This window comes from Calypte anna, chromosome 23 (genome assembly GCF_003957555.1).
Source record: "Calypte anna isolate BGI_N300 chromosome 23, bCalAnn1_v1.p, whole genome shotgun sequence".
NCBI lineage: Eukaryota > Metazoa > Chordata > Aves > Apodiformes > Trochilidae > Calypte > Calypte anna.
This window is the reverse complement of record NC_044268.1, coordinates 5,851,645-5,874,563: the sequence shown is the minus strand read 5'-3', so window position 1 is coordinate 5,874,563 and position 22,919 is coordinate 5,851,645. Positions and strand designations below refer to the sequence as shown.

Sequence of the window (22,919 nt, the reverse complement as noted above, 5' to 3'; positions counted from 1 at the left end):
TTTCTTTACCGGACTGAAGAGGGACAGTTCAGGTTTCCATCGCCAACCAGGTGCTCTGGGTTCGGTGGGATGCAGCTCTCCGGGCACAGCTCGCCCCGTCCGAGCCCACATTCGCTTCCCCATCAGGCGGCGGCAGCCCCGGAGCTGCAGGGAGCAGCGGGAAGGGACAGGAGGCTGGTTCCCCCCCGCATCAAACCCGCACCCATCAAGATCCTGGCAGAGCACATCAGCTGAACAGACGAGTTATAATTAATCACCGGTTAATGACAGCAGGCCCAGACACCCCGGTCCCTCGCACCGCTCAGCTCTTCCTGGGGCTGCTCCACACCTTCCCCTCCGCTGCAGCACAAGCCGCGGCGGGACCCGCGGGACGGGCGGGAATCGGCGTCCGGGACAGGCTGTGCCCATCCCGCACAGCGGCTGCTCCGCTCCGCCCGCCAGTCGAGGTCCCCTCAGGTCCGGGAGCCCCGGCCACACCACAGGGGCAGCGTCTGCCCTCGCACCGCAAGGCAGGGACGGCGCGGGACGGCGCGGGACGGCGCGGGACGGCGCGGGACGGCGCGGGACGGCGCGGGACGGCGCGGGACGGCGCGGGACGGCGCGGGATCCGCTCCTCACGCTCCCTTTGTTCGGCTGCGCAGCGCTCCGCGGTGCGGCCCCTTTAAATCCTCCCAGCTCCGGCCCTACCGGCGCGCCGGGGTGAAGCCGCCTCGCGATTGGTCGTGGCGCCTCCCGCTCATTGGCTGCCGGCAGGACCCGCGCGTCCCGCCCCCCGCCTCCCATAGGCGCCGCCGCCCGCTCGTCCTGAGCGCGCGTTGCTGAGTGGGTGAAGCAGCGGTCCCTGGAAACAGTTCCGGGAAACCCCGCGTGTTGCCGGGGTCGCGCCGCCGTCCATGAGGAGAAGGAGGAGCGCGCGCCATTTGCCGTCGCTGCTTGGGCCCGAGCTGCGCCGCGCAGGCCCCGCTCCGGTGAGTTCCCCGGGGGCTGCCGGGGGCGAGAAGGGGAGGCCTCAGCGGGGAGGGGGCTCCGCAGCGTGGGGAGAGGGCTCCCGCGTAGGCCCTGCGGTGGGGCGGGCCGGTGCAGGCTCTGATTAGGCCCAGGGGTGGCAGAGGCGGGCCTGGGGCGCTGGCGCCGCGTCGGAGAGTGGGGCGGGGGCGTCGCTGGGTGCCGGCCGCGGCACGTCCGTCCTGTAGGCCGCGGCGGGACGGTCGGGCGAGCCGGCAGTGCGCGGGAGCTTGGGCCGGGTAGCAGCCCGGGGGCGGGCCCTGCGGCCTGGCGGGGGGAGGGCGGCTCGACGCCGCGGGGCGGCCCGGGCCGGGCCCTGCATGGGGAGGGCAGCACGGCCGCGGACTGAGGTGCCCCGCTCCGCCCGGCCGTCAGGATTAGGCTTGCATGTGGCGGGGAGCCTGGACGCGACTTTCTCGCGGTGCTGCTGCGAGGGGCAGCGGCGGTGCGGCCGATGCTCCGGGCATCGAGTCCCTTCTCAGTTTCCCCCGGCGCGGCGGAGCTGTAGCGCTGCCGCAGTTTAGTTGGCCTTGGCAGGCAGGGGCCGCGGCTGCCGTGTGGGGCCCAGCATAGGTTTCGGCACAAAATGCATCGCAGTTGCAGCCTCTACAGTCGTGCATAGCCTGCGTCCCGCTTCGGGAGAGAGAACTGCCCTGCACCTGCTCACTGCTGGCGGGTTCTTGGGTTGAGAGAGGAAGGCTTGTCAGATACTCAGAAGGAGGGATTGTCCCGCGTTTTGTTTCTGAGGCGCTGTTTTTCTTAAATGGGCTTTTAAGGCAGGACTTCACCAAATCTTCAAGTTTTGCTTAAATGCATAAGTATCGCTTTTATTTTTCAGATGAGGCTCTACTATCAGTAGAGTCTCTCCTGGTCACTGCGTATCAGTTTTTGAATGTGGCTAACTATATACTTACGTCTGATTACTCTAATTGAAGAAGTTGTTTGGATTCCCCTTTCTGTGAGGGGTCCTGCCAGCAGTGATCTGTTTGTGCTGCAAAGGATGTTAATGTTTATGAAGCTGATTTTGTAGTCGCCCCTTCCCCCCCTTCCAGATTACCCTTTGTATAACAGAATTTTGTATATATCTTATCAAAGTAAAGGTAATCAATCTAGATTTCTGCATCTTGTGCTATTTTATCTATGCAAACTGGTGCTTGTAAACTAGCAGAGTCTGCTTGATAATACTGTAGCCTAGAGTATTTCCCATTGCTATGCCTGCAAGTAGCTAATAGCCTTAGCTGTCAGTTTAAGTCTAAGATCAAGATGTGAACAATTTAAATAATATTTGAGCCTCCTGCTAAGACTCAAGGTACAAGCAATACTCCCAGCTTTCTTAGGTAAAGATCTGAAAAGCTCTTTGAGGATAAATGTGTCAGAACAACCAACCAGAGGAGCTATGAATGGCCAAGTCCAGTTAGAAATGGGCACATCTAGACTCTATAATTCAGGTTAGTAAAATGTAGTGGCAGCTCCTGCAGTCAGTGCTGTGTTTTAACAGCACAGTGAATGCCTTGCACGCCTCTTGTGCTGATCTCTCAGTGATACTTGTGTAGACACTGTGGTGTAGTTTTTGTGTGAGCTGTCTTAGTCTCTTGCTTTGCATAGTGATGGAGGTTCTCAGTTTTTTTCATTCCATGGAGTGGAAAAGCCTGAGAACTCTGTTGGAGGGCTGAGGGTGCTAACTACACTGTTGTAAAGATAGCCTGCCTCTGAAACGCTGGTGTGGAAACCTGGCTGATGTGTAAAGGTCTGCAGCTTGGGATAACTTAGAAAAAAGTCATCTTGCTAATAAACATTATATCCAATTAAGCTGTTAAAAGCTGTGGTACAAAAGAAATGGTTATTAAAACTTGAAAAAGTGAAGACAAATGCCAGCAATGTTTGTGACTGAGCCCCCAGTTCCTTCTTTTAATACTGGTTCTTCTCTTCCTGTTTTGACAAGAACCTTCCTGAATTAAAGGTCTACACTTGTTTTCTTTTTCATAAAAAAACCCAAAACAAAACAACAACAACAACAAAAACATCCCCAAGACAAAAAAAAAAAAAAACCCCACAAAACAAAACCCAAAACAATGACAACAAGAAATCCTCAAAACTTCCCCTCAGTGCTGTATTTAATGTGGTAATACTTAAAAGCTTATCAGAGATAATATATTGAATAGAAGGAATAGTAAAATAAGCTAACTGAATTACTTTGGTGCTGTTTTTAACTATGAATTAGTTATGCTTCCTGTGCACCAAGTGCAACAGGTTTAGTTCCTCCATGAAGTCAGCAGTTATGTAGCAGAAGGCTGAAAGCTGCACTGATAGATAATCACAGTGAAGTTGGTTTGGTAGTTTGAGAGATTGTCCCTTTGCAAGGAATTACCATTCCTGCTCATTTAAGATGCTACAAAGCATGTTTTGAGTTAACTGGACTGTGATTTTTAGAATTATTTGGGTGGAGTTAAACAGTGTGTGGGTGGCAGTCTCTGTTAGGTACATGGTATAAAATACATGGAATAGTAGTATCATGGCTATTTAATCAATGATTATCAGATTGAGATCAAGTTTCTGTTTTCCAGGTGTCACACGCTGTTAGGCTCAGGCGTGTGTAATTTTTATATTTTCTAGAAAAAAGTTGCTGTTTGAGCCACTTAAGTAATTAAACATAAGAAGCAATTTGTTTCTGGGTAATCTAGAAGCACCTGTAGTTCTGATTTCTTACTTGTCATATGATTTAGAGCTTTACAAAAGAACCAAGCACTTTACTCTTTTTAGATGCAGGAATTCTAGCAGTAAGATTGTTGATGCCAAAACCATGTTTTATATCATTAAGTATTCAGCATCTTCAGAAGAACATTGTTGGCAACAACAGTGTGAAGTTTGAAATGAGAAAATCTTTCCCTTCCCCATGCACACAGCTCTGAGGTGGTGAAAGTAGGGTGACCTTGGGCACCAGTGGGAGTTCTCATTGGCCCCAAAGGGTGTTTATTACAGCTGCTCATTTAGTAAGCATGTTTTTGTGTGCACTGTTTTTATTTCATCCATCTCTGCATGTTGTAAAAACAAATGCATAGTCCACACATACTAATATACATAATCCTTTGCTTATAATAAATATTTAAAATCTTTTTGATTCAGCTAGTCTCCCTCTTTCCTAGAAACGAGTTACTTAATGCAGATGGAAAACTCTTGAGTGTGTGCAGGTGCACTTCTGTGTCCCCTGGCTTGTCACAGGTTGAGGCACATGGAGATGCTGCACAGGAAATGTAGATACTGCTCCTTTTTATTCTTGAGCAGCTAAATTTGTTAGAGGATAAAAAAGGTAATAAAATACATGAGCATTTTTCTTACTGCCAAAATTATGTTAAAAGTGCTGTTCTTGATAGCTAGTTCTTGATAGCATCTTGTTGGTGTTATCTAGAGGGAGAGCTAAATGATCTTTTAGCCATGACTTTCACCCGCATATTTCTACTGAACTCAAGAGTGCAGATTCAGTATTGTAAGAAACATAATCTTCATTGTTGGTGATCAGTCAGGAAGAAGAGTCAGCCTAATCTCAGATTTCTGACCAAGCTTTCAAAGCCAGCATGGAACCTTATTACTATAACTGTGAAAAGGAATATATTTTTTTCTGGATGCTGTTGGGACCTGAATATTCTGACAGCTCTGTCACTGCAGAATTTTCCAGAGTATGTTTCTTTAAGGAAGCCTTTTAAATTAAGTTTGTGGGACAGGAAATAGCTAAAATGTCACCAGCTGTGATGCTGTGTAGAAATCTGATACTTGGAGGTTGGATAGTTCTCCACACACTGGTGTAGCTTTGTGAAGAAGGGAGATATCTTGCCATGCTGTTAGGCACTGGACATGGCCTGTCAGAAGTTTGGGTTATTGAACTGCAGAGGAGGTGGTTCTGCCTTGTTCAGTTATAGAGAACACTGAGAGTAGTGCTAAACTTTTGAGTATGTGACACTTGCAAGTTAATCTGTGTCCAGAAAAAATAATCTCTGGGAGCATCACCTTAGTTGTTTCCAATAACTTTTCTCTGTTGGCTTAGCCTTACAATTCTTGGGTATGTTGTTTTGTGGTGGGGTTTTTTGTTGTGTTTTTGGTGGGGTTTTTTGTTTTTGTTTTTTGATACAGGGAAGGCAATGTATGTGTGAATAACTGGCTTTTTCAAGCAGTAAAAAGGTGAAAAAAACCCCAAACAACAAACACTCCTTTGTGTATCTCTCGTGTATATCATCCTATGCATTTTTGAGAAGAGGGATTTAGAATGACACTGCACCCGAAGAGTTGTCAGTGTCATTGCCCTGCACTGTTTCACATTTGAGATCTTGCAGAGGCTATCAAGTAGACAATTAGCTGATTTTTGTTTTCCATAATTTTTGGAATATATAGAAACAATGTTCAGTTAGTGCTTTGAGAGTTCAGTCAGTACTTGTAATGATAGCTAAGCATTATTGTGCTCTTCAGGTTGCATTTTTTTCTTTTGTAATTAGACTATAGTCATGGTTGCTTTTAAGTAAGCTGAATTGGTTAGAAAGCAGTTTCTTTGTCAAGTAACAGACTGTGTGTAAATAAATGAACTATGTAGGTATGGAAAACTTCTTTTTTTTTTTCCCCTTCACTATTTGCATAAAGAATTGGCATCTAACAGAGCAGCAATGTGAGGTAGCAGTACATCCCTAAACTTACCCTTCAAGTCAAGACAGCTTTAGTAAAATGATTACTTTTCTGTCTGAAGAAAAATCATTACTTTTTTTCTTTAATCAAAGTTTGCAGATCTTCACAGGGTATCTTCCAAAAAGTCTGTGAGCTGTAGACTAGAAGGGAGGGGTACGCAAGTGACAGAGGTGTGGTTATGTTTGGAGACTATTTTTGCAGCATAGTATATAGCTGGAGGCTTCAGCATTTAAAAAACCCCACTTGTTCCCAAATCATCTCCATACCTGTATCCCAGTAATTAATTGCATTGCTCTGACCATGCTGCATATGTCTATCCAGTTATCATTTCACTGCTGATATTTTGCTTCTTCGGGTATTTAAAAGCCAGAGGCTCATTTCATTTTTGAACTTAGAGCTGATCATCCCCATGTTCTCTGCTGGGTAGTTGACTTGCTTTGTCAGCCTTTTTATTGGAGAATACTAAGTAACAGCTGGCTGGTTAATTGAGAAATTGAAACTGTTTTTAATGAATTGGGCAATGCCCACTGGAATTGTCTGAGAAGGTACTTGTGAACTTTTTAGTGCACATATTTGGAATGAGTTTGTTAATTCTGAAAGCAGGTCTTTTTATTAATGTAAGAACTGAAGATGCTGCAGTCATGGCTTCCTTTTAAACCAATGTTGTGTATTATACAAAAAGTAGCTGTGATTTCTAGACCTCCTATTTGAGTAAAACGGAAAGCACACAAATGGTTCAGTTGCAGCTTCAAATTACAATGTGCATTAGAATGCAATTCTTCTGTCCTTACTGTGTTTTTTGACGGTGTTGTGAGAAAGTGTTTGGCTAGTCTTATGCATCATGTTGGGTTTGAAGGAAGACATGGCAATAAGCCAAGAAAGTGAAAATTAGCAAACAAGTACTGACATTTTAATAGATGAAGCTATCCTGCAGGGTTGTGTGTTCACTAAATTTTAAGCAATTGTTTTAAAAGTAGAGGAATGGGAAATGAAAATAGTGCTAGTTTTTCTGATTCTTTGTTGAAGGATGTTGTTATCATATCCCAGTACATTCTAGCTGCTATGGTAACCAGTTAACTTACTGACAATCAGCAGATAAAAGTTTAGACATCATTATGTACATGAAGTACATTTAAAAAAAATGTAAATTCTTCCATGTACATTATCCACAGTATTAAGGGTTGTACTTTCTTTTGAAACTTAGATCAGCTGCATCCAGAAAGTATTAAATAAAACTTTTGATACAGGTCATTTGCAGCATGTATACAAATTAGTTTAGATAAATCATGCATTGTCCTACAAACTAGTTATTTCTGGCTCATTGTAATATAGCTCCTGAATTTTTTCCAGCAGCATAATAAAATGGCTAATCAGGTGAATGGTAATGCGGTACAGTTAAAAGAAGAGGAAGAACCAATGGATACTTCCAGTGTAACTCACACAGAACACTACAAGACACTGATAGAGGCAGGCCTCCCACAGAAGGTGGCAGAGAGACTTGATGAAATATTTCAGACAGGTATAATATGCATTTCTTGTTTCTGACTGGTTATGAAAGTGAGGCATACCATTTTCAAATTTTTATAGATTAAGGTTTAAAAGTTCATTGTTTTTGATCTGTGTAGCTCTGAATGTTTTGCTACTTTGACTTCCCTAAAGGCAAATTGGGTTTGACATTTACTAATTACTTGACACATCTTTAGTGCTGTATGTGATATCTTAGTTGCTTTAGGGCACAGAGCACTAGTTTCGTAGACATTGTCAAATAAAGATGTATGTTTGAGCATACTAAACTGTACAATTTTTTTTCTTCAATCTGAATCATCGTTTTGCTTTTACTTTTCTACTGTCAACTCCTCACAGTGGTTCTTTAACACTCACAGGTTGGATAGGTGACTTAGTGAGGGAAGCAACTAGCTTGTCTTGCCTGGGACTACATTTGAATTGAGTCTGCCTGTGGATTTTTTGTTCTCTCTGGTTTTGAGTGGACAGTTTAATCCATGTTGGTTATTACACTGAAATGTTTGACACTAACTGTTTTTCAACAAAGTTGAGGACTAAGCTATCGAGCAAATTGAGCAATACCTTGCTGGTAGCAAGTGGTCTCTGCAACTTCTAGAGAGGTTTCTTTATATACAAAGGTTTTTCTATTTTGTTTTTGTAACCCCCTCACTATTTTCTCCTGTAGGCAGGGGCTTCCTTTTCTTCTTTAGAGTGTGTTTTATGAAGAGATTTACAAGAAGCAGCAGAAATGCTGTATGCACTGATCTTGAATGCCTTGGTGGCAAGATGACAGTTTTTGTTGAAAAGAGGCAAAATTCACTGATCAAGAGAAGGTGGTTCCAAACCACTACCTTCATCTTCAGTATGATACTCTGGCTCATGTGGATGATGTCTTTTGGAAGTCATTCACAAGCTTTAGTCAGCTTTTATTGGTTTTAGCAATGCACTTCCTAACTGAGGGTCACACTGATGTGCACTTGATGGTTTGAGAGGAGGTGTAAGTGCCTGGGCAGAGGAACCTGTGGGGGATCTAACAGCTGCAGTTGGGTTGTGTTGGGAGGAGTTACCAAGCTTTCCAGCCCAGAACCTGACTACCTAGTGTAATTCCACTGCATGATTAACCTGAAAACATTTATTTACACTTCTTTATTACACTGAAGATGTTTGCATTGTGCAGGAGTTTGTTAGCAAAGCAAACTACTTTTCACACCCGAGCTAAATTTGGGGCTGAACTTTGGGATTTTTAACCTGCTGAGGTCTTTATAAAGATACAGGTGTCTTCCAATATGCAGGATCACTTCTGAAATGTAGTCCTTGGGCTTGGCACTACTGTGCATTTTTGAAACCAAGTAGCAGTTAAATAATCAGTGTATTTTGGAGATCAAGCTGTTGCAAAGTTTTTGAGTTCTTGGTATCTGTCCTGTAGTTTAAGAAGTGCAAATCTTTAGTCTGTATTTCTCATGTTCTGCATCTTATGCAAGTGCATTACAAAAGGAAAGAAATAAACAATAAACCTGTAACTGTCCTTAAACAGAATAAGTGCTTCAGAACTGGTCCAGTGTTTCTTGGGGGAGTCTGTACCTGTAAAATTAACATTAGCCTTCTCGGGTACATAGCAGGGCTTGTAAAGAATATGCTTTTGAATTCTGGCTCTTGAGCTGCATAGAGCAACAAAATGAGTAAAAAAGAAAAAAAAGAGTTTAGACATAAAGCATGTCCACTGATTTTTGCTTTCTGAAGTTGGAGGAAAAGAGTGAACAAACCATTCACTTCCTAATATTTTGTGGGGTAGAGCTTCACAAGTATTTGATTGTCAGTTTAGGTAGCTCCTTTTTCATGTACAGTAGGATACCTGTAATGTTCATGTCAGCTTACTCTAGAACAGCTCCATTCAGAGAACAGGGTGTGAAACTTAAGGCAAACAAAATCCAAATTATCAGAAGTGAGCACGAGTTCACTGTTTCAAATTCTGGTGTGTAATACTGCTTTTCTGCAGCAGATTGGATTCCTGAATGTTAGAAAACACATGGGGTATAATCTCCCACGTCAGTTAGTGCTTAGGTATATACATTTTAATTTAACTTTTTTCATTGTTGTACTCATGTTCTTTCATATGCTTGTGTAGGAATATGTAATTATATTAAATGTATAATTCTCTTGCTATGGAATGTAACATTTTGACTTTTAAAGCAAACTGCATAGTTCTTAGTTCATATGAAATACAGCAGAAATCTGTAACTTTTTTATCTTTAACTTTTAGGGTTGGTAGCTTATGTCGATCTTGATGAAAGAGCAATTGATGCTCTTAGGGAATTTAATGAAGAAGGAGCCCTCTCTGTATTACAGCAGTTTAAAGAAAGTGACCTGTCGCATGTACAGGTAAGGTGAGAGCTCCAGGAGTGTGAGCACATAAGTATGAATAGTGTCTGGCACTGCTGGCAGGAGAGTTGTAACTTAAAAATGTCTTGATGTTGCTGTATTCTAACATTTCAACCCCAAAACACAAGCCTTTAAAAAATGTGCAGGTTTTTGAGTGCAAAACAAAAGCTCCCAGATAATAAAAATGAGTGTGTTGTTAAGAAAGTAAGGTAAAAATACTTTCTGGAATCTACTGAACTTTTTCAGTTTAACAAGTTTGTTCAATTAATTATTATATTTTGAAAAGATATTTTTTTGACAGCTTGTTTATTTCATTGGCTTGATATAGTGACCTCATGGTATGGAGTGTAAGACTCGGTGGATTCCCAGGACTTTTCATATGCACAATTGAATTATTTTGTAAATTGTATCTGCAGAACAAAAGTGCATTTTTATGTGGAGTTATGAAGACCTACAGGCAAAGAGAGAAACAAGGCAGCAAAGTACAGGAATCAACGAAGGGACCAGATGAAGCAAAGATTAAGGTAAAATTTAGAATATACTGATGGTTCAATACTGCCTGATACATAACCTATATGCAGACTGAAGTAATTGTGAATTTACTTTAAAGCGTCAGTGCTACCAGGATAAGTGTGTTCACAGTTGGCTTGAAAGAAATGTTTGCATGGTAAGAGATATAAAAGAGGAAGTGTTAGTTAGATTAGTTAGTTTAAAATTCACATTTTCCAGATTACCACAATTGTCAGAATGTACAAACTTAATGTGCAAACTTAATGTTATGTGAAGTCTATGAAAACATTATCTATTTATTAATTCTTTTAGTTGTCCTTTTTGTGTACTTGCAAAATTACTTTCAGACTAATCTGACATCTCAACAAACTTCTCTTTGCAAAGAAACAAGGTACAGAGTGGGTGAAAAGACTTGCCTGGAGTTCTGGGGGTACTACATATGTAATGAAAAATAAGGGAAGAGAAAAACAAGTTCTTTCTGGTGACCTTGTATAAAACAAATGTTGCTGTTTGTGGTGATTTTTTTTTTTTTTTATACCACCAAAATAACAGTTTGGTTTTGGTTTGGGTTTTTTTTTGTACTTTCTCTCTATTCATTATACCTCTTACCAAATGTGGCAAGGGGCAGCTAAGGAAATGCTTACCGTGTGACAAGTTTTTATTTTATGTTTTAATCCACTGTCCTTCCTCTCTGTAACTATTGTGGCATGTTTGTTTTGTTTTGTTTGTTTGTTTGTTTCCAGGCTTTGCTAGAGAGGACTGGTTACACTTTGGATGTAACTACAGGCCAGAGGAAATATGGGGGCCCTCCTCCAGATACTGTATATTCTGGTGTTCAACCTGGTATTGGAACAGAGGTTGGTATATACAGAATAATCTGTTCTTTTGCATCTTTGTGTAAACTGATAAATAAGAGTAGAGTGTTACCTGAACTGAACTGTAATAGTAGTCTTGTGGAATTGTTTGTGGCCTGAAGTTTGCAGAGATTGAACCAGAGACGGGGAAGAAAGAAGGAAACAGAAGCGTTCAGAATGCTGAATCTTTGGTAGATAGATGGATAGGCAGACTGTTTGTATTTGGATTAGGGATTTTCTTTTTTCTCAAATCTTCTGCTCTGGTGTGTTGCCTTCTGTTTTATCTGAAACAAAGAATTTAAGTTGCCTTTTTGCATTTGACCAACTTAGATATGGAGAATTCAGCTGACAGTATCACTGCTTTAGTAGTAAGATGGAGTTCCTGTCTTGTCCATTTCCATGGTGCTACCAGGTTTTTGTCTTTAAAAACTGCATGGGTTTTGGAATGAAATGTTCTAGGTGTAATGACAATGGAATTACCTATCTGTAGGGATTTCTAAGCTTTTCAGGGAGACAGGAGGGGAAAGCCTGTTGGTTCTGCTATTGAATTTTCACTCTGTGATAAATTTTTTTTCCCCAATAGCAAATAAATATTACTTGGTTGACATTCACACTGAACTGAGAGAGGCTAAGCCTGGTGAAAGAAATGTTCTAGAAGCTGAATTTGAGGTGTATCTGTTCCATGAAGAAATATCTAAGGGTTCTAGCTTTCCTTTGGAGAAAAATAATTTGTGTTCCACAATTCTAATCAGTCATCATGTTCTCCTCATGGGTTTGTTCATATCAATGCTTCCATGGCCATGCTGAGTGTCTAGTTCTCAAATTATCAGTCCTACTGTACCAGATATTACTGTGGCAAGGACTTGCCTAGATAGAAAAGGTTGACCCCTAGTTTGTTTTTTTTTAATCCAGATAAACAGTATATGAAATATTTTGCTTGTATTAACAATCCCAGGGAGAGCTGCAGTGATTAAAAAGTTTGGGCAGGGGGGAAGCTTTCTGGGGAGACCTCCTCTGAGGAGATTAAATTCCATAGTGAAACTTTACCAACATTATTGTAATCTCTCTATGTAAGGAGCAAAAAACTTCAGATTTTCTCAGACATACATCAACATGTTTGGTGAAGGCTGAAAAAAATATAGGTGAGAAATAAGATCATGGTAGGTGTTAAAAGTGAAAAATGCTAAGTGGTTCATTTGAGGATTGTTGTAGACTTTTTTTTCTTTCTTTGTAGCTTTATGATGAAGTTTAAGTTACAAAATTATATGAAAATACTACAAGAGCTAGAAGTGCTTGGCCTGCTTTAATGCAGGATACCCACCTAGATATGCTTTTAGATATGTTTGGTTTTAATTGCCAAAATTATAATCAGGTAAGAACCATTTAGGTCCCCACTGGTGGAAATTTACAACTTCTTCAGTACAGATAACAAAACAGTGTTTTCCATGTGAGAAAACCTGACTGTGGGAGGTTTAGTAGCCTTGGTAGGACATGTGATGATGGCTGCAGTGACAACCGTAGTGTTTCTGCTGTGATGTTTTGTGCTCCAATGTGCTTCCATTCCCAGGAACTTTCGGGTATTAAAAGGTTGGGTTTATGAGAAAGTTTTAAGTGTTCTCTTCCTTTTTAGGTTTTTGTTGGTAAGATTCCCCGAGACTTGTATGAAGATGAATTGGTACCACTCTTTGAGAAAGCTGGTCCAATTTGGGATCTGCGCCTCATGATGGATCCTCTTTCTGGTCAGAACAGAGGTTATGCTTTCATTACTTTCTGCAGTAAAGATGCAGCACAGGAAGCAGTCAAACTGGTGAGTAGCTTCCAAGATGGACATCACAGTGCAGGCAGCAGGCATGTTGGTAATCTCTTAATTAAGTCTTTGAAGTCTTCTGTTAAGGCATCACTTGACATACTCAAAATTTTATTTTCTTAAAAATTGCCTCCTGATTTGATTTAGTAAATGCAAGTTAGTCCTAAAAGTAGAACGTTGTTTGCTGTGGCCTACTGCAGTCCATTAGAATACCTCAGTGGTTATAGTAAGAGTTTACTTGATTACAACTGGAAAATATATTCTCTAAGCTTTGCTGTATTTAAGTTTTTTCAGCCTTCCTACTATAAAGAGCTAATTAAAGATGTTCCCTTTTTGCTGCTGTGGAGGTCCTGACTTGGTGTTCATGACTTACGGTTCATGCTGGCCCTTAGTTCTTTCTGTTGGCAGTCGTGCATTTAGCTCACTATATGGAAACCTGGCTTAACCCACCTGCATCTGGGTGGTTTGGTAACAGCCACAGAGGGATCCCTAGAGTTAAAATAAGAGGCAGCAGTTTGGTTTGGGCCACCTTCATTTGTCCTTGTCTCTGCATGAGAGGAAGAAGTAGTATTAAGCAGATCAGTGTATATCTCAAGGCTATGGATATGGCTGTGAAAAACTGCTGAAAGTGGTGAAACACTTGATATCATTTGCCTTAGAATTCAGTTGATGCTGTATGAAAAAGGGGAAGAAACCTAAACATCTAGTTAAGCTGGGGGGAGGAGGAGGAGAAGCCCTGAGACCTAGAGAATCTTAAGAAGTGATTCTGTTGCACTGTGAGTGCCTCAGAAGGTGTCATTTGTCTCTAGATGTTCCAGTGTTTGGTTCCTCAAATATTTTAATGTATTGAGAAGTAGTTGCAGTTGTTAGGTTAGGCCCTCCCAGGACTAGAGATTGCATGTCTCTTCTTAAGCTGTTTCTCCTTTCTAGAACCTCCTTGGAGGTTTCCTGAAGCAGATGCACAAAATAGTTTTTGCAATTGAATGCTTCTGGGTATTTGAGTCCCAGCTTAGGAAGCAGTCAGTCAACAATTGCCTAGAGAGATCTGTCAAGTCTGAAATAAATAGAAGGTGAATGAATTTACCCCATGCAATGTGTCTATGCTAGGAGTTGTGTTTTGGTTTATTTGTAGCATTCTATTCATCTGAGCTTCTGAAGTTTCTGTGGAAAAGCTGAGCTTGGCAATGTTCTTCCAAGTGAATGCTGGCACAAATACAGCAGTTGTAGTAATTCTCTTGCAGTGTGAATTCAGTGTACTGTGTATGACAGGTCACAATAAATAGCAATTTTTGTGACTTTGAAGATATTTTCATTCATATTATTGTTGATAAAGCAAATGAATGGCATTTTGTTTTCTCAGTGTGACAACTATGAAATCCGTCCTGGGAAGCACCTTGGAGTATGCATCTCTGTGGCAAACAACAGGTTATTTGTTGGGTCAATTCCAAAGAACAAGACTAAGGAAAACATATTGGAAGAGTTCAGTAAAGTTACAGGTAAGACCTTTTTAACAAGTTTTCCACACTGATCTCAAATACCAAGCAGTCTTTCTGTTTTGTAGGTTTAGTTATGTGACAGATGCATTCAGCTATCATTTAAACTTTCTCCAAGTTGGATTTCAAGTTTGTTGCTGGTAAAAATGTTACATATCAAATATATTTTATGGTGAAATGCAAAGGGATTAGTGTCTGTTTTAGATACTGTTAAATGAAAGATTTACAAACTGAGAAAGAAATAGCCCAAATGAACTCAGAAAAATGTGCAGGTTCTAATGCTTTTACTTGTTCTAGCTTCCTGTTGGAGACTGTTTGTAACTGGATTTACACTGGGACTTGCTCTCAGCTTCTTGGGGAGCCTCAGGCGAGCATATGGTTGAGGAATGATGGAAAGGAGGGAGTGCTAAATCAGTTTAGAGGGAATGTTATCGTAGTGGTTAATGACAGATTAATTTCTGTCCCAGTTCTTCAGTGTTTTTCCCTAGTATACATGCAGCAAGTAGGAAGAAAAGAAGTTGTCTCTCCACTGGAATGATGCTTCTGCTTTGAATAACAGAATTGAGGTCTTGATCACCTGCTCTTTTTCCTGTAGGAGAATTTTAACCTACTGCTTCTTTTTTAGATTTGTAAGTTTTTTAGAAGTTGTTTTTTTTCTCATTTAGTCACCTCTCCTCTTTTTGGAGATGTGTGGAAGAAATTCTTTCCAGCTTCTCTTTGAGGCATGGTACACATCATGTATTAATGCTGACTGCTTTCCAAAAAGTAAAAAGGGTTAAACAAATGATAGAAAGCTTACACTGTGTGAACTGTTCAGATTGATGTTTTCCAGGGACTGATTGTGAGGTAAGTTTGTTCTGGAGAATTTCACTTGCTAGCTCAGCTGTTTCTGGGTAAATTGGATATCTATTAATTGTTTTGCTTTTCTTCTACTCCTTCTGTTAAATTCAAACGCTGTGTACTACAGAACACAAGTGAAGGCATTTTAGAGTAGACTTTTTTTTTCCTTCCCTTTGGAGCTTAATACTAAAGACCTGTTTTTCAGAGGGTTTGGTGGATGTAATCTTGTATCATCAACCTGATGATAAAAAGAAGAATCGAGGGTTCTGCTTCTTGGAATATGAGGATCACAAGTCAGCAGCACAAGCTCGCCGCCGCCTGATGAGTGGGAAAGTGAAGGTCTGGGGAAATGTTGTGACAGTGGAATGGGCTGATCCAGTAGAGGAACCTGATCCAGAAGTGATGGCAAAGGTAAGGACAGAGGCTTAACTGAATTCTTCTGTCCTGGGGGAGGAATTTCTTTATGCCATAGTGATGAAGATTTGTTTCAGTTGAGCAATGCTAGGTTTGAGGCACAAAAAGCAGCTAGGGTGCATTTTTGTAGTAAGCCATACAGGTTGTCAGGGACTGAGCACTGCAGACAAGTAGCAATTGTAAGAGGTTGGGAATGTGCTTTTGTAACCTACTGTTCACATTTAAACTATTATCTTATGGGTTGGCACATAAATATGTGCATCATCTGCTTCTGCTGCTAATCAGTACTTAGGTGGCTATCTTGTAAAACTGTTTTCTGGAGTCAAGTGAAGTTGAGCACTGGGAGTGACATGCTCTCTCTTTCCCTGTGTTTTTGGAATAACTCAGCTGCTCCTGGGGTCTATTATGAAAATTTTAGTGGGATTTGTAGCATCCCAGAGGCAGAAAATCAAAGTTGTGTATTCTTCAGATCATGAAAGGGACCTGTAGAAGGAGAGAATTTGTAGAAACTTTATACAGGTAACTGCAAGGGTTTTCTTTTTATTTTTTTGAAACAGCTGCAGAATTTACAAGGTCACCCAAAATTTCTTAATGCAGAAAAGGGATAACAACATTTTACTGGTTTGTTACTTTCCTTTGAGACTTGATTTGTAAAGATTACAGCTTCCATTTTCATTTTTTCACCAGGTGAAAGTTTTATTTGTAAGAAACTTGGCGACTACTGTGACAGAAGAAATTCTTGAGAAATCCTTTTCTGAATTTGGAAAGCTGGAAAGAGTAAAGAAGTTGAAGGATTATGCTTTTGTTCATTTTGAGGACAGAGGCGCAGCAGTGAAGGTGGGTTGGTTATTCCTTCCTAGCTAAGTTGATGTGAGCAGTTTATATTGTAAAAGTGGTTTTAGGAGATTTCTTTGCTGTAAATACTTAGAGAAGACAATGTGTGGAGCCCATTTAATAAGGTTCCCATTGTGAGAATTTTAACACTAATAATTTTGCTCCTGTGATTTCAGTAGCTAGGAAGATGTGAAACTTGCTAAGGGCAAAACTAGCAAGTAAACAAGTAGACTGGAAAAGAGGTATAGACCAATATGAGAGAATCTAAAGAAGAAAAAAAAAATCAGCCTAGACAGTTTTTCTGAGGAGACACTGACCAAAGGTATTAGTTGTCTGTCAAAGGGTTTATAGGCTGTGGGTAGTTTTGGGGTGACAGAAGTATGGAATACAAATTGGAAGGGAAGGAAAAATGGCTGTAGTGGCTCCCTTAATGCCTTACCTATTTTTAACTCTGCTCTCTGGAAGCCACCTTCTAAATGAATCTTCAACATGGCCAAGAGAAGGCTAAGAGGGTTGACAGGGTAAGTCAACACCTTCTTACATGCTTTAGTGTAGCATTTCTTCAACAGCCTCTAATCCCTTTCCAGTAGATTTTTTAAATGCTGTTTTAGATTTGAGCAACTATAAGCTTGTAGCAGATGAGAAAATACAGATGGAATGGTGAAAACAAGCTGGAATCAAACCACATGTGACTGATACATGGCCACTACATTGCTTTATGAATTTTGTGGCATTTTTGTATATGGGTGTGTTGTTTATTTTGCAATGAAAGCATTATGGTGTTAATGTGTGGAATTGACTGGTTCCAGTGTCTTTATTTTCATAACTTCTTTGAAGTGACCGTGATCTCTAATGCTTCTGAGGTATGTAGCTGTGCAGACATGCAGTCTTTGCTAGTGCAGATATTAATGTGTGGAAATGTTAAATGCAAAGCACCTGACTCCTGGTAAAAAACTGGGAGGGGGACGTAGTCCTAATACTATTTTGCATATGCATATTCAGTTCTTGTTGTGCATGCATTTGATAATAAAAGTTACATGTTACTTTTCTGGAGAACTCTCTTAACACTTGATGAGGTTACCAGATTTCACTAATTTTTTCACCTTAAGCATTTATCTTCAGAACTACTTAATTTTCTTAGCCATTCATGTAGCACATTAAACCAGCCAGGGTGCTAAGATGTACAAATGTTCTTTTCTGTGTGTGTGTGCTCTACCTGGCATACAAGGACAGGGAGTGTTTGTGTTGTTGAACAGTGACATCTTCTGCCAGTGTGTTGCCAAACCATTTCTGGGTGATATACAAACATAAAGAGTGATGATGTTATGTTTGACTTTTAAACAATAATGCTCAATATTTTAATGCTGGTCTTTTACCTTATATAAAGATAATGTTTGTTTTTTTTAAAAGATGCTGCTTCATTGTAACTGGTGAATAAGGTGGGACTTGAAAGAATACTTGGTTACATTCTGTTTAGGTAGCACAGAAATTGAGCACTTGGCATAATTCAGTCTGGAGCAGTCCAACCACTTGGCTTCTTTCAGTCAGTTTGTTTCCTTTTGAACAGAAACACATTTTTAGATGTTTCTCTTCTAATTTTTATACAGGCTATGAATGAAATGAATGGGAAAGAGATAGAAGGGGAAGAAATTGAAATAGTGTTAGCAAAGCCACCGGATAAGAAAAGGAAAGAGCGCCAGGCTGCCAGACAGGCCTCCAGGAGCACTGCGTGAGTGTTCATTGTACACTGCTGTGATACTGCACACTGATGCTCTGCTGTAAAGTGTGAGCTGCTTTAGAAGAACTCTGACTGTCTTGTCTTGTCTTTTCTCCATGCGTATTGTTAATCGACAAGGGGAAAGTTGCACTTTCTTTTGGGAGACTTAGGAAGATGAGTAATTGCATGTTTCTTTTTCTTACTAGGTATGAAGATTATTATTACTACCCTCCGCCTCGCATGCCACCTCCCATTAGAGGCAGAGGCCGTGGAGGCAGAGGTGGATATGGCTATCCCCCAGATTACTATGGCTATGAAGATTATTATGATGATTATTATGGTTATGACTATCACGACTACCGTGGTGGCTATGAAGATCCCTATTACGGCTATGATGATGGCTATGCTATAAGAGGAAGAGGAGGAGGAGGAAGGGGTGGGAGAGGTGCCCCTCCACCACCTAGGGGGCGGGGAGCACCACCACCAAGAGGTAGAGCTGGCTATTCACAGAGGGGGGCACCCATGGGACCACCAAGAGGAGCCAGGGGTGGGAGAGGGGGTCCTGCACAGCAGCAGAGAGGACGCGGTGCTCGTGGAGCCAGGGGCAACCGTGGGGGCAACGTAGGAGGCAAGAGAAAGGCAGATGGGTACAACCAGCCTGATTCCAAACGCCGTCAGACCAACAACCAGCAGAACTGGGGCTCCCAACCCATCGCTCAGCAGCCTCTCCAGCAAGGTGGTGACTATGCCGGTAACTATGGTTACAATAATGACAACCAGGAATTTTATCAGGATACTTATGGGCAACAGTGGAAGTAGACAAGTGAGGAGGGATTGAGAATATTGGAAACATAGAATTGGCTCTAGCTCTACATCCTTCAAAACAAAATTGGCTTAATGTTTCATCCTTCAGTAGCGATTGGCTGCCATTTGTATTGGGCTGAAGAATCACTCTATTGTGTATATACTCGAGTCTCTTAGTTTTCTTTTTTCATAAACGCACTTGGACATTACTGGGCTTGCAGAATTCCTGAACTCCATAAGGGGTTTCAATGCTTTTATCATTTTAGGCTTCATTTTAGCAGTTTAAAAGCAGGAATGGCACACTGTTCAATCATGATTTTGCAGAACCTCTGGTTTTGGACAGTTTCTTTTTTTATTTTATTTTATTTCTTTTTTTTTCTTCCTTTTTTTTCTTTTTTTTTTGGATTTGGGATAGACTACATAGGAGTATGCTGTACATAAAAGTAAAAGCCAGTGCTTTGTCTTAGTAGTTTTAAGAAATTACAACAAATTAAGTTTTCTTGTATTGAAAATAACATGATTGTATGTTTTGCATTCCTAGGAGTAGGTTAACTGTGTTTTTAAATTGTTATAACTTCACACCTTTTTGAAAATCTGCCCTACAAAATTTGTTTGGCTTAAAACGTCAAAGCCGTGGCAATTTGTTCCTTGATGTGATTGTATTTCCAATTTCTTGTTCATGTAAGATTTCAATAAAACTCAAAAATCTATTCAAAACATTACCTATTTCAAATTCAATTGTGTCCTAAAACATTATTTCATTGGTAATTCTTGTGAAAAATATTGTTTTCAAAGTATAACTGCCAATGTGAGTGATCAAATTAATGCAAATTTCTTGTGCTTTACAACTTGTAGCACTGTGGACATCAGACTGAAAACTAGCAGAAATTGTAGAAAGCCCAAATGGCACTCCTTGTTTAATTGATGTTCAGTAACTTACCAGCATTTAATTTTGAAACATTTTTTTTCTTTTAAAAAGTGTTGAAATGTATCCAAACATTCATAGAGATTTCTATTTTTAAATATAATCCTCTAATGTAATATGGAGAAGGAAGCAGAGCCTACAATGGTGTTAATTTTGTTACTTTTTATTGTGTGCTGGGGAGTCCCTCTAAAGGCTGTTCTGCTAGGATCCAGCAGTATTGTATCACTCAGTGCACAAACACATAAGGAAATGGTTTTGATCTCAAGCATCTAAATCTAATTTAAGGTAATATTTGAGTAGAAATGAGAATTATAAATAAGGTGCTGTGGCACAGTAAGCTAAGTTCTTGCTACACATAGCACAAATGCACTCTTCATATTCTGCTTATTTCTATCTTGACATTTTAATTTGATGTTCTGCCATGATGAACAATTTGCCTCAGAATTCTCATGCCTTGTAATAAAGGCTGTTAAAAGAAATACGTATCTTTTGGGGGCATTACTTAGCTACATTATTGGGGTATTATGTGTTGCTTTGACCCTTGTCTTGGACATTCCCGGATGTCAGTTTTAACTGGCAAGTCATGACATTACTCTTGTGTTGCATCTGAGCCATTCTGTACCCCAATGAAGAACATTTGCTTCTCAAGAAAAGAAAGAAAGAAACAGATTTAAACTTTCTCTAAAGAAAACTATTGCTGGACCTCAAAATATCCAAATCAAATCATTTGCTCCTACTTGATTTGCAGCATTCTAAACACAGACTATTGAGGAAGTTAAAACTTCAGTGGTCTTACTCCTCCCTTTGTCTTCTATTCCTGTCTGGTGTCTCTCAAGTGTATAATGTCAGAATGTAAAGAGAACGATGAACCTTCCCACCCCTAACTGTGGTGGGTCAGGTAGATGGTTGCATGGTTTGAGTTTTCACCTGGGCTGTCAGATGGAAAGTCAGGATGTGTCTCTGGGTCCCAGAAATGAGTTTACCCCTCTGTCAGGCTCTTCCTTTCAGATTAAGAGAGTTGGTCATAAATAATTTAAAATGCCTTTCAGTATTAGTATTTAGTACCTTAAAACCCTTTTTTAGTTTGGGTTTTTTGTTGGGTTTTTTTTTGTTGTTTGTTTGTTTTTGGTTTGTTCTTTGTTTTTTTTTTACTTCATAATGTTAGTGGGAGCAGTGAAGTCAGAGTATTGCCTGAGTATACATTTCAGGCTTGTAGTAGTAAGGATTTGGCTTGTAATTTTCTTGTAATACAAGGATTTGCTGTCCTGTCAGTATGACTCTGTAGTACTTCCCCAGCTCTCGTGTTGCACAGTCCCTGTAGTCCCAATAAGTATTTGTTTTTCAGTAATCTCATTGCAGAGGGCATGCAACCAAGCAGCTTAGTTGGAATAAAATTTGAAGTATTTTCTGTCCTGAAAGCAAGATAGTGTTCATGTAGTGCATGTCCCAAGTGGTAGCCCAGGAGAGGTAAAGTGCCAGGGCATGGGGGGTGTGGGGAGGAAGTGAATTACTTCAGTTTATGATGTTTACAAAACAAATAAGGAACCAAAATGTTAAAACGTTAAATGATCTTGCTTGAGAACTGTAAATCTGCATCTTGTATTTATTTCTCCCCAAATCAACATTTATCTTATTATTTATTAAATCTGAAAAGCGAGATATGCATTTTTAGAATTGGAAATCAGAATGAGTAAAAGTTTATGATTACAAGTTATACCTAGTTCTTCCATTTACATGACTTGCACATACTCAGATTCACCATTTAAATTCCCAGCAGTGCTTTTCTGAATTCTAAAGTTAACACATACTACAACTGAGTAGTGGTACATACTTAACTTGAAGAACTTAACAAAGTTTTGGGAAAAAATTACTGAAAAAAAAAGATTTGGTAGCACAGTGGAGAAGTCCAGCATGCCTGATGGCAGATGGTCAAGGGAAGAATTTTGCACTGTCTTCTCATCCAAAGTTTAATACATAACAAAAAAATAAAATGTAAATTTATTCTCATCCATTTGTTTTGATAATTTCTTCAGTATAATTTGGCAAAAATCCTCCTATATGTTGAAAATGGATTTCAACTTGCAAACCAAGATTAAACTTTTATGGGTGTCCTCCTGGCACTGAGGAGGAGCCATGAAATGGGATTTTAATAATCATTTGATCACTCATTTATAGCAGTTGCTTAAATGTCTGTGTTTATAAGGTGTTTGACTTTAAAAATAAGAAGTAGGTTTCCAGATTCCTACCAATTCCAAAACTCGAGCACAAGATTTTTACAGTTATTGTGTTATTATAGATCTACTTTCACATTATTAAAGTCAGTTTAATAAAATCAGCTCTTAATTTTACAAATTAATTAAAGTCTGCATTTTTTCAAAGTATTAAAAGTTTAAATTTTTTGTAACCATTGTTTATTTTTAGGCCTTAATTTCTGTAGTCTAATTTTTAAGTGACAGCTGCATCAATTAAACCATTTCAAAATAAACTCTTAAGTAGAACATCACCACATGATTTTGGTGACTCTGTGTAGAAACCTGACCACGTTTTGTTCTCTCTACCTTTGGACCTGAAGCCCATTACTGTATTTGAACTGCCCAGAAAAAAAATACAGAAGGCACTCTTATTATAAGGCTAGCAGAAAAATAAAGGTGAAGTTTTAAGCAGAAGGTCTTCAACCTTTTCCTAAAACATGTTTGGCACCTGGACCTTTAGACACTAATGCAGATCTCTGTATTTTCCTACTGTTACCCAAAAATTAGAGTGGGCCATATGCAGAACAGCCAGGACCCAACCCCACAAATCTGTCATGAATAATCTTTGATCCTGCATGACTTGAGCTTAGTACTTGTGTGATTAAACATTGCTTGTACGAGGAGGATTTGCCAGGTTGAATTCTGTCATTCACATGAACTACCTGAGTAGTTCTGAGCCTTATAGAAAGAGTGTACTAAGTTGTGTTTCCCGTTTTTTGGGTGGTTTTTTTTTTCAAGTTAAAAGGAGAAGAAAAAAAAAAAAGAGCTTCTGTTAACTTAGAATTTGAATGAAGCTGTTGTAGTGTATTGGCTTAAAATGTTGTTTGAAACCCAGAGCAGCTAAGTTGAGCATATAAACTGATAAAATGTGCAGAGTAGGGAAAAAAAATCATGTTGAAGGGAAATTTTAAGCT

At 40.1% G+C, this 22,919-nt stretch overlaps 1 protein-coding gene across 4 annotated transcripts; it reads left to right on the top strand.

Moving 5' to 3' along the window:
- The first annotated feature begins 843 nt into the window (after positions 1-843).
- Positions 844-21,337, top strand: HNRNPR (heterogeneous nuclear ribonucleoprotein R). Of its 4 annotated transcripts, none has more exons than XM_030464332.1 (11): positions 844-968; positions 7,027-7,192; positions 9,437-9,555; positions 9,972-10,079; positions 10,809-10,922; positions 12,550-12,726; positions 14,087-14,222; positions 15,265-15,470; positions 16,161-16,310; positions 17,915-18,036; positions 18,231-21,337. In XM_030464332.1, exons 1-11 carry the CDS (start codon positions 894-896, stop codon positions 18,841-18,843), a joined length of 1,986 nt encoding a protein of 661 aa, XP_030320192.1. In that variant the 5' UTR covers positions 844-893; the 3' UTR covers positions 18,844-21,337. The 4 variants fall into 4 exon arrangements, with proteins under 4 accessions (XP_030320192.1, XP_030320191.1, XP_030320194.1 ...); XM_030464331.1 differs by having other exon boundaries at positions 7,024-7,192; XM_030464334.1 differs by lacking the exon at positions 7,027-7,192.
- The last annotated feature ends 1,582 nt before the right edge of the window (positions 21,338-22,919 follow it).